We start from the raw sequence: 12,419 nt of genomic DNA, 5'->3' as shown, positions 1-12,419 counted from the left end.
ACCTCTGACTCCTGATTTCGGCTCAGGTGGTGATCTCAGGGTGGTGGGATGGAGCCCATGTCAGGCTCAGTGGGGAGTCTGCTGGAGATTCTCACCCTCTGCCCCTCCCCCTGCTTGTATGCATGTACTTTCTCTCTCTAAAATAAATAAAACTTGGGAAAAAAAAAAACTGATAAATTCTTAAAAAGAAAAAGCCAGTGCTAAAGATGTTAATTCCTTGCCAATTCTTTGTCTTTGTTTCTCTCACAACACAGACTGGATCCACATGCAACTGACGTTCCATTTAACATTCTCCACTTGGCTGGAAATACATATTTTGCAGAGTGAGCCTCTTTTTAAGGGTTTTTTTGTATTTTCTCTTAACTGTATCAACCACAGGAGAAAAACAATAACCTAACTCATAATGGCATCTACACTTTTTTTGTATTTTTATTTTTTAATTTTATTTTTTTAAAGTAATCTCTACATTCAACATGGGGCTCAAACTCACTACCCTAAGATCAAGAATCCTGTGCTGAGCCAGCCAGGCACCCCAGTGCCTTTCTTTTTTTTTTTGACAACTTCTGAAATAGTTTGGTGCTTCCTGTTTTAATCAACAATTTCAGAGAATTACACATAAATGTCCAGTCACTATTTTCATAGCATTCATACTTTTCTACTAACTTCTATGAAAAAATAATTTCCTGTTTTTGGCTTTACTTCACATTTTATTTTCTAAATATCTAGAAGCCAAACATTTTTATGAAGATAATTTGTTGAAAAGGTCATTTCCACATTTGACCTACCTGACTGAAATGCCAGCATCACTGTATAAAATAGAAACAGCAAGCAATAGTTGATAAAGCTCTGAAGCATAGGGGCGTTCACTTTGTATTTTTCTGCCAGGTACTGGCTGGTGATGGCGGTCCCGCATATACACAAGGACAACATCTGACCCAGGGCAATTGTCTTCAAAATATCCCTAGAAAATAAAGGAGAAAATCAGAATAATTCACAAGTTATTCTTTACACACACACACACACACACACACACACAATCCACACAAAGAAATATTCTAATTATTCTAGGTGCTTCTTTATTTCACTTTATTGGTTACTTCATATACACAAAAACTAAAGTTTTGTATCTTGAGACACTGTATCTTTACTCTTTCACATTTCTGATTTTCCCCTTCATTCCCAGAAAAATACATATTCCCCTCTTGATCACATAGAGATTGTTTTGATTTCCAAGCTGTGTCATATACTATCTGAAGTGTGTGTGTGATTTTTCTTTAATGCAACTTTAACTCTAGTTTTAAATTCTTCCTATGCAGTAAGTATTTAGCATTTTCTCATCTTTCATTCTTCCAGAGACTTGATTTCTTCAACTAAGAAGCAATGGCTTTCAAGGTAGCCTGCATCTTTGAATCATGGACACTTTTTTAAAGCATTTATTATTTATTTATTTATTTATTTATTTATTTATTTATTTATTTATTTATTTATTTATGTGAGAGAGGACACATGCATAAGTGTGAGTGGGTGGAGGAACAGAGACAGAATCTCAAGCAGAGTCTCCACTGAGTGCGGAGCCGGACACAGTGCTCGATTCCACATCCCCAAGATTATGACCTGAGTTGAAATCAAGAGTCTGACGCTAAACGACTGAGCCACCCAGGCACCCCCGAATAATGGAGATTTTGAACACCAATGTCCAGCTGTACCAGAACCAACTGCATCATCTCTGGCAGTGGATCCCAGGCACCAGTGATGTTCCAAGCTACCTGGGTGACTCCAATATGCAGCCAAGCCTCTGAATCTGCCAAGCTCCAGAAGCTGGCACTTTGGATCCATAAAAGAGAAAAACCCAGACTCTGCCTTTGGCATTTAAAAAAAGAGGCATCTTAACAACCAACCAAAGCCTTGTCAGTGCCGATGAAAAGTAGAGGATGATATGAAAGATGCCACAGGGGCTGAGTGCACAGAACCTAGCAGCCCATTAACCCTCTGGGGGAAGTGTTGAAATGATCTCTGGGTTTCTTTTTGTTTGTTTGTTTAATATTTTATTTATTTGAGAGAGAGAGCGCGTGTGCACAATGAGCAAGCTCATGGTGGGGAGGGGCAGAGGGAGAGAGTCCGTCTTCAGGCAGACTGTGCTGAGGGCAGAGCCCACCACGGGGCTTGATACCATAACCCTGACACCAGTGACCTAAGTTGGACACACAACTAACTGCCAATGGAAGAATGAGGAACAGTGTTGAAGACAGATTTATTATTATTATCATCATCATCATCTTATTAAAGGAGCAAGGAAGTTTAAACATCTGGGAGATGAGCAGAAGGCAGTATGAGTGAAAACTTGAAGACTGACAAAAAAGGAATTGAAAAAAGATTATGAAGATAGTTCCTGGAAGATCAGAGATCAGGGATGGGAACACTGCAATTTTTGCTTAAATTGCTCTCTATATAAATAATTCTCTAAGCAAAGTAGAAAATACTAAGAATGCAGAAGACAAAGAGGATCTCTTTGTCTCTAAGAGTTTACAATGTATTTTTTTCCTCTGGAATGTTGCTTCAGTAATTTACAAGTGACCTCAAACAATCCTAGCACAGGGACAGAAAGAGAAAGGGGAAGTCCACTGGGTGAGTCAACCCTAAACACGCTTGTAGAGCCTTTGCCACATGCCAGGACATGAAGGTAAAAACTGAGGGGCACCTGGGTGGCTCAGGTGGTTAAGTGTCCAACTTGAATTCAGCTCAAGTCACGATCTCAGGGTCATGGGATGGAGCCCCCTGTTGGGCTCTGTGCTGGGCATGGATCCTGTTTAACATTCTCTCCCTCTCCTTCTGCTCTTCCCTCACACTGTGTGTGCACACACCCTCTCTCAAATTAAAAAAAAAAAAAAATCAAACTAAATAGGCACCCTCTGTACCTCAGAGGTTCAGAGTCTACTGGGGATAAAGAGACACATAAACTAGGAATTAGGGCAAGACAAGTGCTACAATGGGCTAGCTTACAAAACTTCAAGAGGTCGCCAAACACAGCAAGGAAAGGCATTCTAAGCATAAGGAACAGCATATACCGAGGCACACAGCCCTAAGGCAATATGGCACAATCAGGGATTTCAAGTGGGTTGCTGTAACTGCAAAGGAGGTGAGAGAGGAATATGGTAGCAGATGAGGATGGTAAAAGTCCACACAAGCCAGATCAAGAAGGGCCTTCGATATAATGCTCTAAAGTTCGCATCTTATCTTGCTGGTGGTGAGATCACTGAAATCTTCTAAATAGGACAGAGTAAAGTGACCAGCAAGTCAGTAATCATTCCTGAGTCCCTAAATATGTCATAGCACATAGCACCAAGACCTTACCCTTAATGCCTAACATGAAAACCAGTTAAAGAGGAAAGTGGACAGAGAGGATCTGAATACCTGGTTTTCTAAATCAGGCAACTGGATAGCTCACAATATGGTTAACCAAGAGCCAAAGGGCAGCAGAAAAAGGCACATCCGCACAAGATAATAACTCCATCTCAGATATGCTGGACTTTGTTTAATTATGAGACAGTCAAGAAAAAATATCCAGTAGGCAGTTTAGAGCTGGGAAAAAGGACTAGGTTGTAGAAACAAATTTGAGAATCAAGAGCAAAGAGATGGTAACTGAAGTTGGGATATACATGACACTAAGATATATACCTAAAAAATGAAAAGAAGTTAAAAAAAAAAAATTCTCGGAAACGGCAACACTAACGGGCCTGAGAAAGAAGAGGAATTAGACATGGGGATGAAGAGGTATGGCCAGAGATGATGGAAAGAACAAGGAAGGAAGAACATTCTGGAAGCAGGAGAAAATGGCAGTTTAAGGAAAAAGCACTCTACTGTGTGGGCTGTGCCACTCTCCACAAACCCAATCTCCACTCAGTAGCAGGAGTCGGTGTCCCGAAGGTGTCCCGAAGCGTGACCACTCCCACGCTTCCTGAAACCTTTCTATGGATCCCTCTATGCCTAAACAAAAACTAAACCTTAAAATGGCCTATAGGGCACCCCATCATCTTACTCCTGTCTCTCTTTGCCAGTCTCATCTGGGACTACTCTTTCACAGCTTTAATTTTTGATTTTATATATAACAAAGTATAATGTATAGCCAACATGTATTTATGTATCTATCAGAATAAAATAGAGGCAACATCAACACATCCTCCTCCTGCTGTCCCCCGCCTCAGCTCTCCTGGTATTTATGCCATACATTTCCATATATTTTAATATTTATGTAAATATCCCTAAGCAATAAATAGTATTGTTTTGCCTATTTTAAAATTCTATATGAACAGCATAATATGTATGTTTACTTTTACAACTCACTATTTTGATCATTATGGGAGAGTCATCCATGTTGCTACACTGGTTCTGGTTCATTCCTTTCTACTACATGATCATCACTTGATCCATTCCCTTCTTGATATTTAGGTTGTATTTGAATGTGTGTGTGTGTGTGTGTGTGTGTGTGTGTGTGTGCATGCGCTCTTATAAACAATGCCTCTGCAAATATTCTTGCCTATGTCTCCCAATGTACACAGCTAAGAATTTTTCTGGTTTTTACAAATGGGTTGCTGATATGCTAAGATATAATCTCCTCAGGATGGCCTGATTATAAGCACTCAGGATGGCCTGATAGGGACTACTCAGAGCATCCTACAAATATAATGACTTCCTATTTGCTTCATGAAGTTTAAAGGAATCATTTGCTCTGGAGAAATACCAAGAGTGGAATCGTTGCTCTTAGGCTAGCAGAAGCATCTTTGATTTTATTTGCTTTGCTAGATGGCTCTTCTAAAGGTTCTATTATTTCATGTTGTTTACTATGTTACTTTCAAAAGGAAGGCACTGAAGGAATCTCCACCCTTCGAGGGGAAGAATGGTATCAGTAACTGGCCAGATGCAAAGACATTTTTTTAGGCTACTGAAGGAAATTTTCATCCAGGTGAGCAGAGTTCAGCACTTGCTCCCACAAGGGTAGCATCCTTTCTAGGGATGCTCTACCCATCACAGCGTGATAAAACAACATGGATCCAGGGGTTCTGACCTCTTCCCCTTGAGCTCACTTCTTTCTAAAGGAGAAACTTATTCTAGATTTTAGGCTAAACAAAAGAAATTTGCTACTTGGTCTATATAGAGCACCAGGAGTCTACAGAAGTTAGAGAACCAAAGCCAAAACATGGGAACATGTATCCATTTTGTGTCCCTGTCCCCAGCTACATACTCAGGATCATGTGAAGAAGCACCAAAGTTCTGTACTCCTGAGACTTTCTTCCAGGTAGGACAGGATGTTTCCTCAGGTCCCTTTCTTTAAGCAAATTTGAACCTGATCTATTTAGTCTTTTAAGAGCTGAGAGCACTGACTTCCTTTCCCTCCTCCACAATGGACGACTGTGGGTGAATTATGGAGCCCTTCAGTCATTTTTCTCATCTGTAACAGGAGGGTAATGATACTTCTTCTCTGGATAGTTGTGAGGATTATGTGGAGAATGTGTGTTAGTATGATACCAGTTGACAATGAAATGCAGGAGAATTGGAACCATTTCTTCATTTAGATCCCCTTCCTCACATGATCCTGAGTATGTAGCTGGGGACAGGGACACAACTTTTGTTACCATGGCTTCACATTTAAGCATCTGGACAAGGTCCAAGTTCCCTCGAATCTGGAACTGAACATGGGAGCCTCTCTAAACCATAACAAAACCTGTCCCTTTCTAAGGGAAGCTGCCAGAAGCAACGTGCACCTAACCATGGGACATATCCTGTCACGGTTTTTCAGATGGAAACTCCCCTGCCATGAACTTCAATGGCAGGATGTGGTCCAACTCTAAGACATGCCTCCTCAGGTGGCTGCACGCTGCGAGAGCCAGGCCACCGGAAAGCAGAGCAAACAAGAGTCCTCGCTACTTAGGGGGCAGGGGTGGGAAAGCAGGCAGGAGATAAAAGAATGTGGCCACTGCCAGCCACATTACTACCACTTGAATATAGTATGAATTTAAGAACTTCCTATTAAGGATGGAAAGAAGAAAAGAGTTTCAAAGCATTTTATTGCCCCTCTTTCTTCTTCCAGAAAATATAAAAGTACATATCTTAATATCCCTTCCATTCCAAAATACATACTCATGCACACACTTGCTAATGAAACCTTATCTTCTAACTTCTCTTATTCATGTATTCAGCCCAGAAGCTCTTCAGTCTTCAATTCACTAAAGTTTGTTGGGTGCCTAACACATGCCAAGCAAAAGGGATTTAGAATTTGGGGCACCTGAGTGGCTCAGTGGTTGAGCATCTGACTTTGGCCTGGGTTGTGATCCCGGGGTTCCAGGATCAAGTCCTGCGTAAGGCTCCCTGCATGGAGCCTGCTTCTCCCTCTGCCTATGTGTCTGCCTCTCTCTCTGTGTGTGTCTCTCCTGAATAAATAAATAAAATCATTTTTTAAAAAAAGCGGGAGGGGATAAAAAAATTTTTAAAGGGAGATTCAGAATGTTTTTTTAAAGATTTTATTTATTTATTCATGAGAGACACACACACACAGAGAGGCAGAGACACAGGCAGAGGAAGAAGCAGGCTCTATACAGGGAGCCCGACATGGGACTTGATCCCGGGACCCCAGGATCTCACCCTGGGCTGAAGGCGGCGCTAAACCGCTGAGCCACCTGGGCTGCCCGAGATTCAGAATTTAAAAGGCCCAAGTATTTCCCAGTCCCAGACCCTATTCTACCCAGAGCAGATCAGGAGGTTCACGCTTTGTGCCCTAAAAAAGTACCACCTCCATCTATGATAGCACCTAGCACGCTGCTTATGGATCTCTTCTCTCCAACTCTATACTCCAAGAGGACAGGGACATTACGTCTACCAACATAGTGCCTGGTACATGTAAGTGCTTAATGGACACTGGCCATTTTCAAACATGTCAAGGAGCTTTCTGTCTGGTCAAGGAGAGAGATCCCACCACACAGAACCACAACAAAACGGGAAAGTGTCAGGGTTCGGTGTGTGCCCAAGGGGAAGAAAGGATCCAGACTGGCAAGAGAAGGTTCACAGAGGATGAAACACCTGATTATGGACCAGAAAAGTGAACAATTTCCAAGAAGATTCAGGAATGAAGAAGAAAAAGCTTTTTCTCTACGAGTTCTTGCCTATTTCAAACACTAGTTTTACATCAAATATACATGAGACACAACGATCAGATTGATTTATTTCTTTAGCTCTTATCTTACAACAAGTTAGACCAGCAGTCCTCAACTTTTTTTTTTTTTTTTTTTTTTTTTTTTTTTTTTTTTTTTTTTTTTTTTTAGCAGTCCTCAACTTAAGTGTAAAATGTATATTTAAAAAAAAAATCATTGGAGGATTAAAAACAAATAAACAAACCTGACCTCAGCCCAAACCAGCTCAATGAGATTCTCAGAAGGTAGGGTCCAAATACTAGTCTATCTGAATAACCTCCTAGGTGAGTTTAATATACAACAAGGATAGCAAACCGAGTTATTCTCCCCATTTTATCTGAAAAAAAAAAAAGTTTCAAATGAGTGATAAAATGCATTGTTGGAATGCAAATCATCTTTCTTCACTTTATGTCTCAATAAATCTGTGCTGCTGGGGTGCACCTTGTCAGCTAAAGCAGGATTTCATATTAGGGCTAAAAGACTTGTGTTGAGCACAGCTTCCTTGGGGAGATTGTGAAATCCATCACACCTGCCACCTGTAAATACCTGGCACAGAACAATAACTTCCAGCCCATCTATAAAAATCCTGTAACAATTCTGAAAAGAAATATTCATTTAGACCAAATCCACATACTCAGCATATAAGATTATCCAGTGTCTATTACTAGAGCATTTTAAATTATACTGGCAACAAGCTAGAAAATAGTCTTTCTTTACATAGTGAGAAGCAACCTCGATGACAGGTTATAGTCTTTCCATATCTACATTTCTATGATTCAAAAATTTAGCCATCAGTGTATCATGTAATTCTAATAAACATGAGGAGCTAGCAACTTTGAAGAACGCACAGTCTGTTAAAAAGGCATATTCAAGGCCACAGAAGCCAAATTTCAAAGATTAGAAAGCATACAGTATATATAATTACCTTAAAAGGAAGGCAGGTGGGATGCCTGGGTGGCTCAGTCCTTGAGCATCTGTCTGCCTTTGGCTCAGGGCATGATCCTGGGGTCCCAGGATTGAGTCCCACATTGGGCTACTCCCAGAAAGCCTACTTCTCCCTCTGCCTATGTTTCTGCCTCGGTCTCTCATGAATAAATAAATAAATAAATAATTTTTGAAAGGCTGGTAAGGAAAGGTAGTGTGGGTTTTCTTTTCCCCCCACTAGATTATGTCTCACTTAGAGCAGATGCTCAGTAAATGTTTAAGAGATTAGTGAATAAATGTAACTCATTCTTAAGATGTGGTAATGTTAAATGAGATGTCATAATGTTAAATGAAACTCTGTAATATTAAAATGCAAGGCAGACAAATACTGTATAGCTAGGAGACACTTAGAAGTAAATGCAACCAAGGTTCTAGAGGAACGAATGTGAGCACAGGAATCAGAGAACACTGGGGTCTAGATGGAAATCTGAAACATGAAAGAGAAGAGAAACAGGTGCAGGCAAGTGGCAAACAGTGGTTAATATCGTGTTTTGTTTGATAAAAGGCTGCTGGAGATTGTACCCCAGATGCGATCTCTAGGAAAGAATTTCCTGTGACTACAGTGGAAAGAATCAAATCAGATGGCCTAACTCCACCCTTTATTAGTGTTATGAAGTTGAATTAGTCTCTCAAAACTGTCTTTTTTTTTTTTTTTTTTAAGATTTATTTGAGAGAGAGTGAGAGAGAGAGGGGGAATGCGCACACAAATGGGAGGATAGGGACGGAGGGAGAGAGAGAATCCCAAGCTGACTCCCAGCTGAGTGCAGAGCCCAGCACAGGGCTCCATCCCATGACTCATGTAATGAAGAACCTGAGCCGAAATTAGGAATCAGATGCTCCACTGACTGTGCCATCCAGGTGAACTCCTGTTTTTTTCTAATGAATATAAAACCACCTGTATGGGTTAAAGGTTAATTAATGTAACCTATATAAAAAGTACCTACCATCTTAGGCTTTCAATGAATGTTCTTTCCTGCCTTCCTATGGCTCACCCAGGCTTTTGGAAACCTTTGGACCAGAGCTGTCCAACAGAGGTTTCTGCAATGACAAAAATGTTTCATTCCATAGAGTTGCCTCCAGCCATACATAGCAATAAAGCACTTGTAAAGCATAGCACTTGTAATAGGCTAATGGAAATGAGGAACTGAATTTTGAATGTTATGTAACTTCAATTTAAATTAAAACAGCCATAAATGGCTAGAGGTTAGAGGTCTTTGGAGCCACAGACCAACGCTGTGCACTGGAATTACTGCAGGGATGGAAATGTTTGAGAAGTGGCTAGAAAGCATGTGAAATGTGGCTAGGAATATGAATGAGGACCTGAAGTTTTTACTGTATTTCAATGTAATTCACTTTAAGTAGCCACATTGGCTGGTGGCTAAAGCACCAAAGACTGTAATTCAAGACCAGTGCTTCTCAAATCTTTTTTTTTTTTTTTTTTTTTGCTTCTCAAATCTTAATGGGATGTGAAACACCTGAAGATCTTGTTAAATTGCACATTCTGGGGGCACCTGGGTGGCTCAGTCAGTTAAGCGACTGCCTTCGGTTCAGGTCATGATCTTAGGCTCCTGGGATGGAGCCCTGCATCGGGCCCCTGCTCAACAGGGAGTCTGCTTCTCCCTCTTCCTCTGCCACCACTCATGCTCATGCTCTCTCACATAAACAAATATTTAAAAATTGCATGTTCTGATTCAGTAAGTTTGGAGAGAACCCTGAGATTCTGCACTTCAAACAAGGTCTCAGATGATGCCTGTGCTTCTAGTCCATGGACCACACTTTGAGTAGCAGGGCCTTAGAGCAGTGCTTCCAATTCTGAGGTCTCTCAACTCTAGGAATCCATGGAATTAATGACAGCAATCTGGTCAGAATCTGTTTTTGACACTTCAAATAGCTTAACAGAACTTCTGACCATTGCTAGTAAGAAAGCAAAATGACACAATCTTTACTGGGGGAGGTCCTGGGGATGGGGTGCATTTCTAGCAATTTCAGTCCTAGGGGTCTATCACAAAGATACTCTGGCAAAAATACAAAAGGCAGGGATCCCTGGGTGGCTCAGCGGTTTGGCGCCTGCCTTTGGCCCAGGGCATGATCCTGGGGTCCCGGGATCGAGTCCCGCGTCAGGCTCCCCACATGAGCCTGCTTCTCCCTCTGCCTGTGTCTCTGCCTCTCTCTCTGTGTGTCTAATGTGAATAAATAAATCAATCTTTAAAAGAGAAAAAAAATACAAAAGGCATATGTACAGGCTATGCATTACAACACTATCAATAATAGTAAAAGACTAAAGAAAAAACCTAAATGTCTAACAATAGAGAACCAGTCAAATAAACACAAAGGAGTACTGTGCTCTATAAAAAGCCAGGCAGACATTTCTATACGCTGCTAGAACACGACTGCCAGGGTATACTTTAAAAAGCAGCAAATGTGGAGGAAAATGGGTTTGGAATACTAGCATTTACCTAAATTTGTTATTTTTAAGTGTAAAGATAAAACCAAAACTGTTTTTACAAGTTATCTCTAGGTCAGGAAAGAGAGCAAAGTAAAAGGTATATGTCTGAATATATCTTGTTTTACAGGTTGTCTTGGGAGCCATGTGAATGTTTTACAAAATCATATAACAAAAATTTTTAAATTTTAAAAAGCCACATCCAAAAGAAAAAAAAACACACACACACACAGGTGCCTGGCTAGCTCAGTCAGTACAGCAAGCAACTCTTGATCTTGGGGATGTGAGTTCAAGGCCCATGATGGGTATAGAGATTACTTAAAAATAAATTTAATAAAATAAAATAATAAAATAAAATAAAATCCTAAATGTTACATGACTTAAGGATGCTTCAAGTTGGTAGCAAAACAAAATTGAGAAGAATTCTTTCAAGTAATTTTAAAACATTAATTTGACTATGTGTTCCTAATGGAATAGACCATAGGAACAGCAAGAACTGTAAAATATCTTAAACTATTTGGAGGCAGTATTGGGGAGATGGGGGGCAGGGTTAGAGGGAGAGGGAGTGAAGGAGAATCTTAAGTAGAATCCATGCCCAGTGCTGAGCCCAGTGCAGGGTTCAATCTCACAATCCTGAGATCACAACCTAAGCTGAAATCAAGAGCTGGACACTTAACCAACTGAGCCACCAAGGTGCTGATATTATTTTGGGACTGTGTATATATTCCATAGAATAAAGCAGAAAAGAAATTATACTAACATATTGATTTATAGCATAGGTAAAAGGAATGAAGACGTAAGATTGAACAGGGTAAGTTAAAACCCGGGCAGGGCAGCCCAGGTGGCTCAGTGGTTTAGCACCGCCTTCAGCCCAGGGCTTGATCCTGGAGACCTGGGATCAAGTCCTGCATCGGGCTCCTTGCATGGAGCCTGCTTCTCCCTCTGCCTATGTCTCTGCCTCTCTCTCTCTCTCTCTCTCTCTCTCTCAATCTCTCTCTCTGAATGTCTCTCATGAATAAATAAATAAAATCTTTTAAAAAATAAAACCCCTTACTATTCTGAACGTCACTGAAAATTAGGATTAACTCAAAGGACATTTTATATAACTTAAAAATAGATAATTCCTATCTCTGTGCACTGAAAAGCCAGTCTGAAACAATGACCAACCAACAATCATGAACACATTTAGTGCTTAGATATGGCAACTAAATATGATCGTCCACTAAAAAGAACTAAGGCCCCTTGAAGAATGGCTGATTTCAGACCTGGAGTAAGAACTGTGCAAAATAAGCCTGGAATACCTTGTCACACCAGATGGCAAGAAAGTGATCAAAAGACTAGTGGAGACATAACGAAAAGACATTCTGAACATCAGGAACAACAACTGCAATGGATTGAAATACATGAAATACATTTGAATCCACAAATTAATAAGCAATGCTTAAAATTTAAAAAATAATAAAATAAAATAAAATAATAAAATAAAACAAAACAAAACTCATGGGGCACCTGAGTGGGTTAAGGGTCTGACTCTTGATTTCCACTCAGGTTGTGATCTCAAGATCGTGGAATCGAGCCCAGCCTTGGGCTGCGCACTCAGTCTGCTTGAGAATCTCTCTCCCTCCCTCTCTATCTCTCTCTCTCTCTAAAATAACAAATAAATATTTAAAAAATAAAAATAGGGCAGCCCCGGTGGCACAGCGGTTTAGTGCTGCTTGCAGCCCGGGGTGTGATCCTGGAGACCCGGGATTGAGTCCCACGTTGGGCTCCCTGCATGGAGCCAGCTTCTCCCTCTGCCTGAGTCTCTGCCC

The 12,419-nt window shown here is 40.6% G+C and overlaps 1 protein-coding gene across 3 annotated transcripts in view; it reads right to left on the bottom strand.

Moving 5' to 3' along the window:
* SLC35F2 (solute carrier family 35 member F2) overlaps positions 1-12,419 on the bottom strand; it is a 50,277-nt gene that overhangs the window by 13,600 nt on the left and 24,258 nt on the right. For 2 of the 3 annotated variants that reach the window (XM_038536289.1, XM_038536291.1), the window contains exon 2: positions 786-961. In XM_038536289.1, the coding sequence (XP_038392217.1) occupies positions 786-961 (176 nt within the window). Of the gene's footprint in view, positions 1-785; positions 962-9,109; positions 9,204-12,419 lie in introns of all 3 variants that reach the window. The other variant, XM_038536290.1, reaches the window with a different exon arrangement.

The sequence above is a fragment of the Canis lupus genome, chromosome 5 (genome assembly GCF_011100685.1).
Source record: "Canis lupus familiaris isolate Mischka breed German Shepherd chromosome 5, alternate assembly UU_Cfam_GSD_1.0, whole genome shotgun sequence".
Taxonomy (NCBI): domain Eukaryota; kingdom Metazoa; phylum Chordata; class Mammalia; order Carnivora; family Canidae; genus Canis; species Canis lupus.
This window is presented reverse-complemented; position numbering and strand designations above follow the sequence as displayed.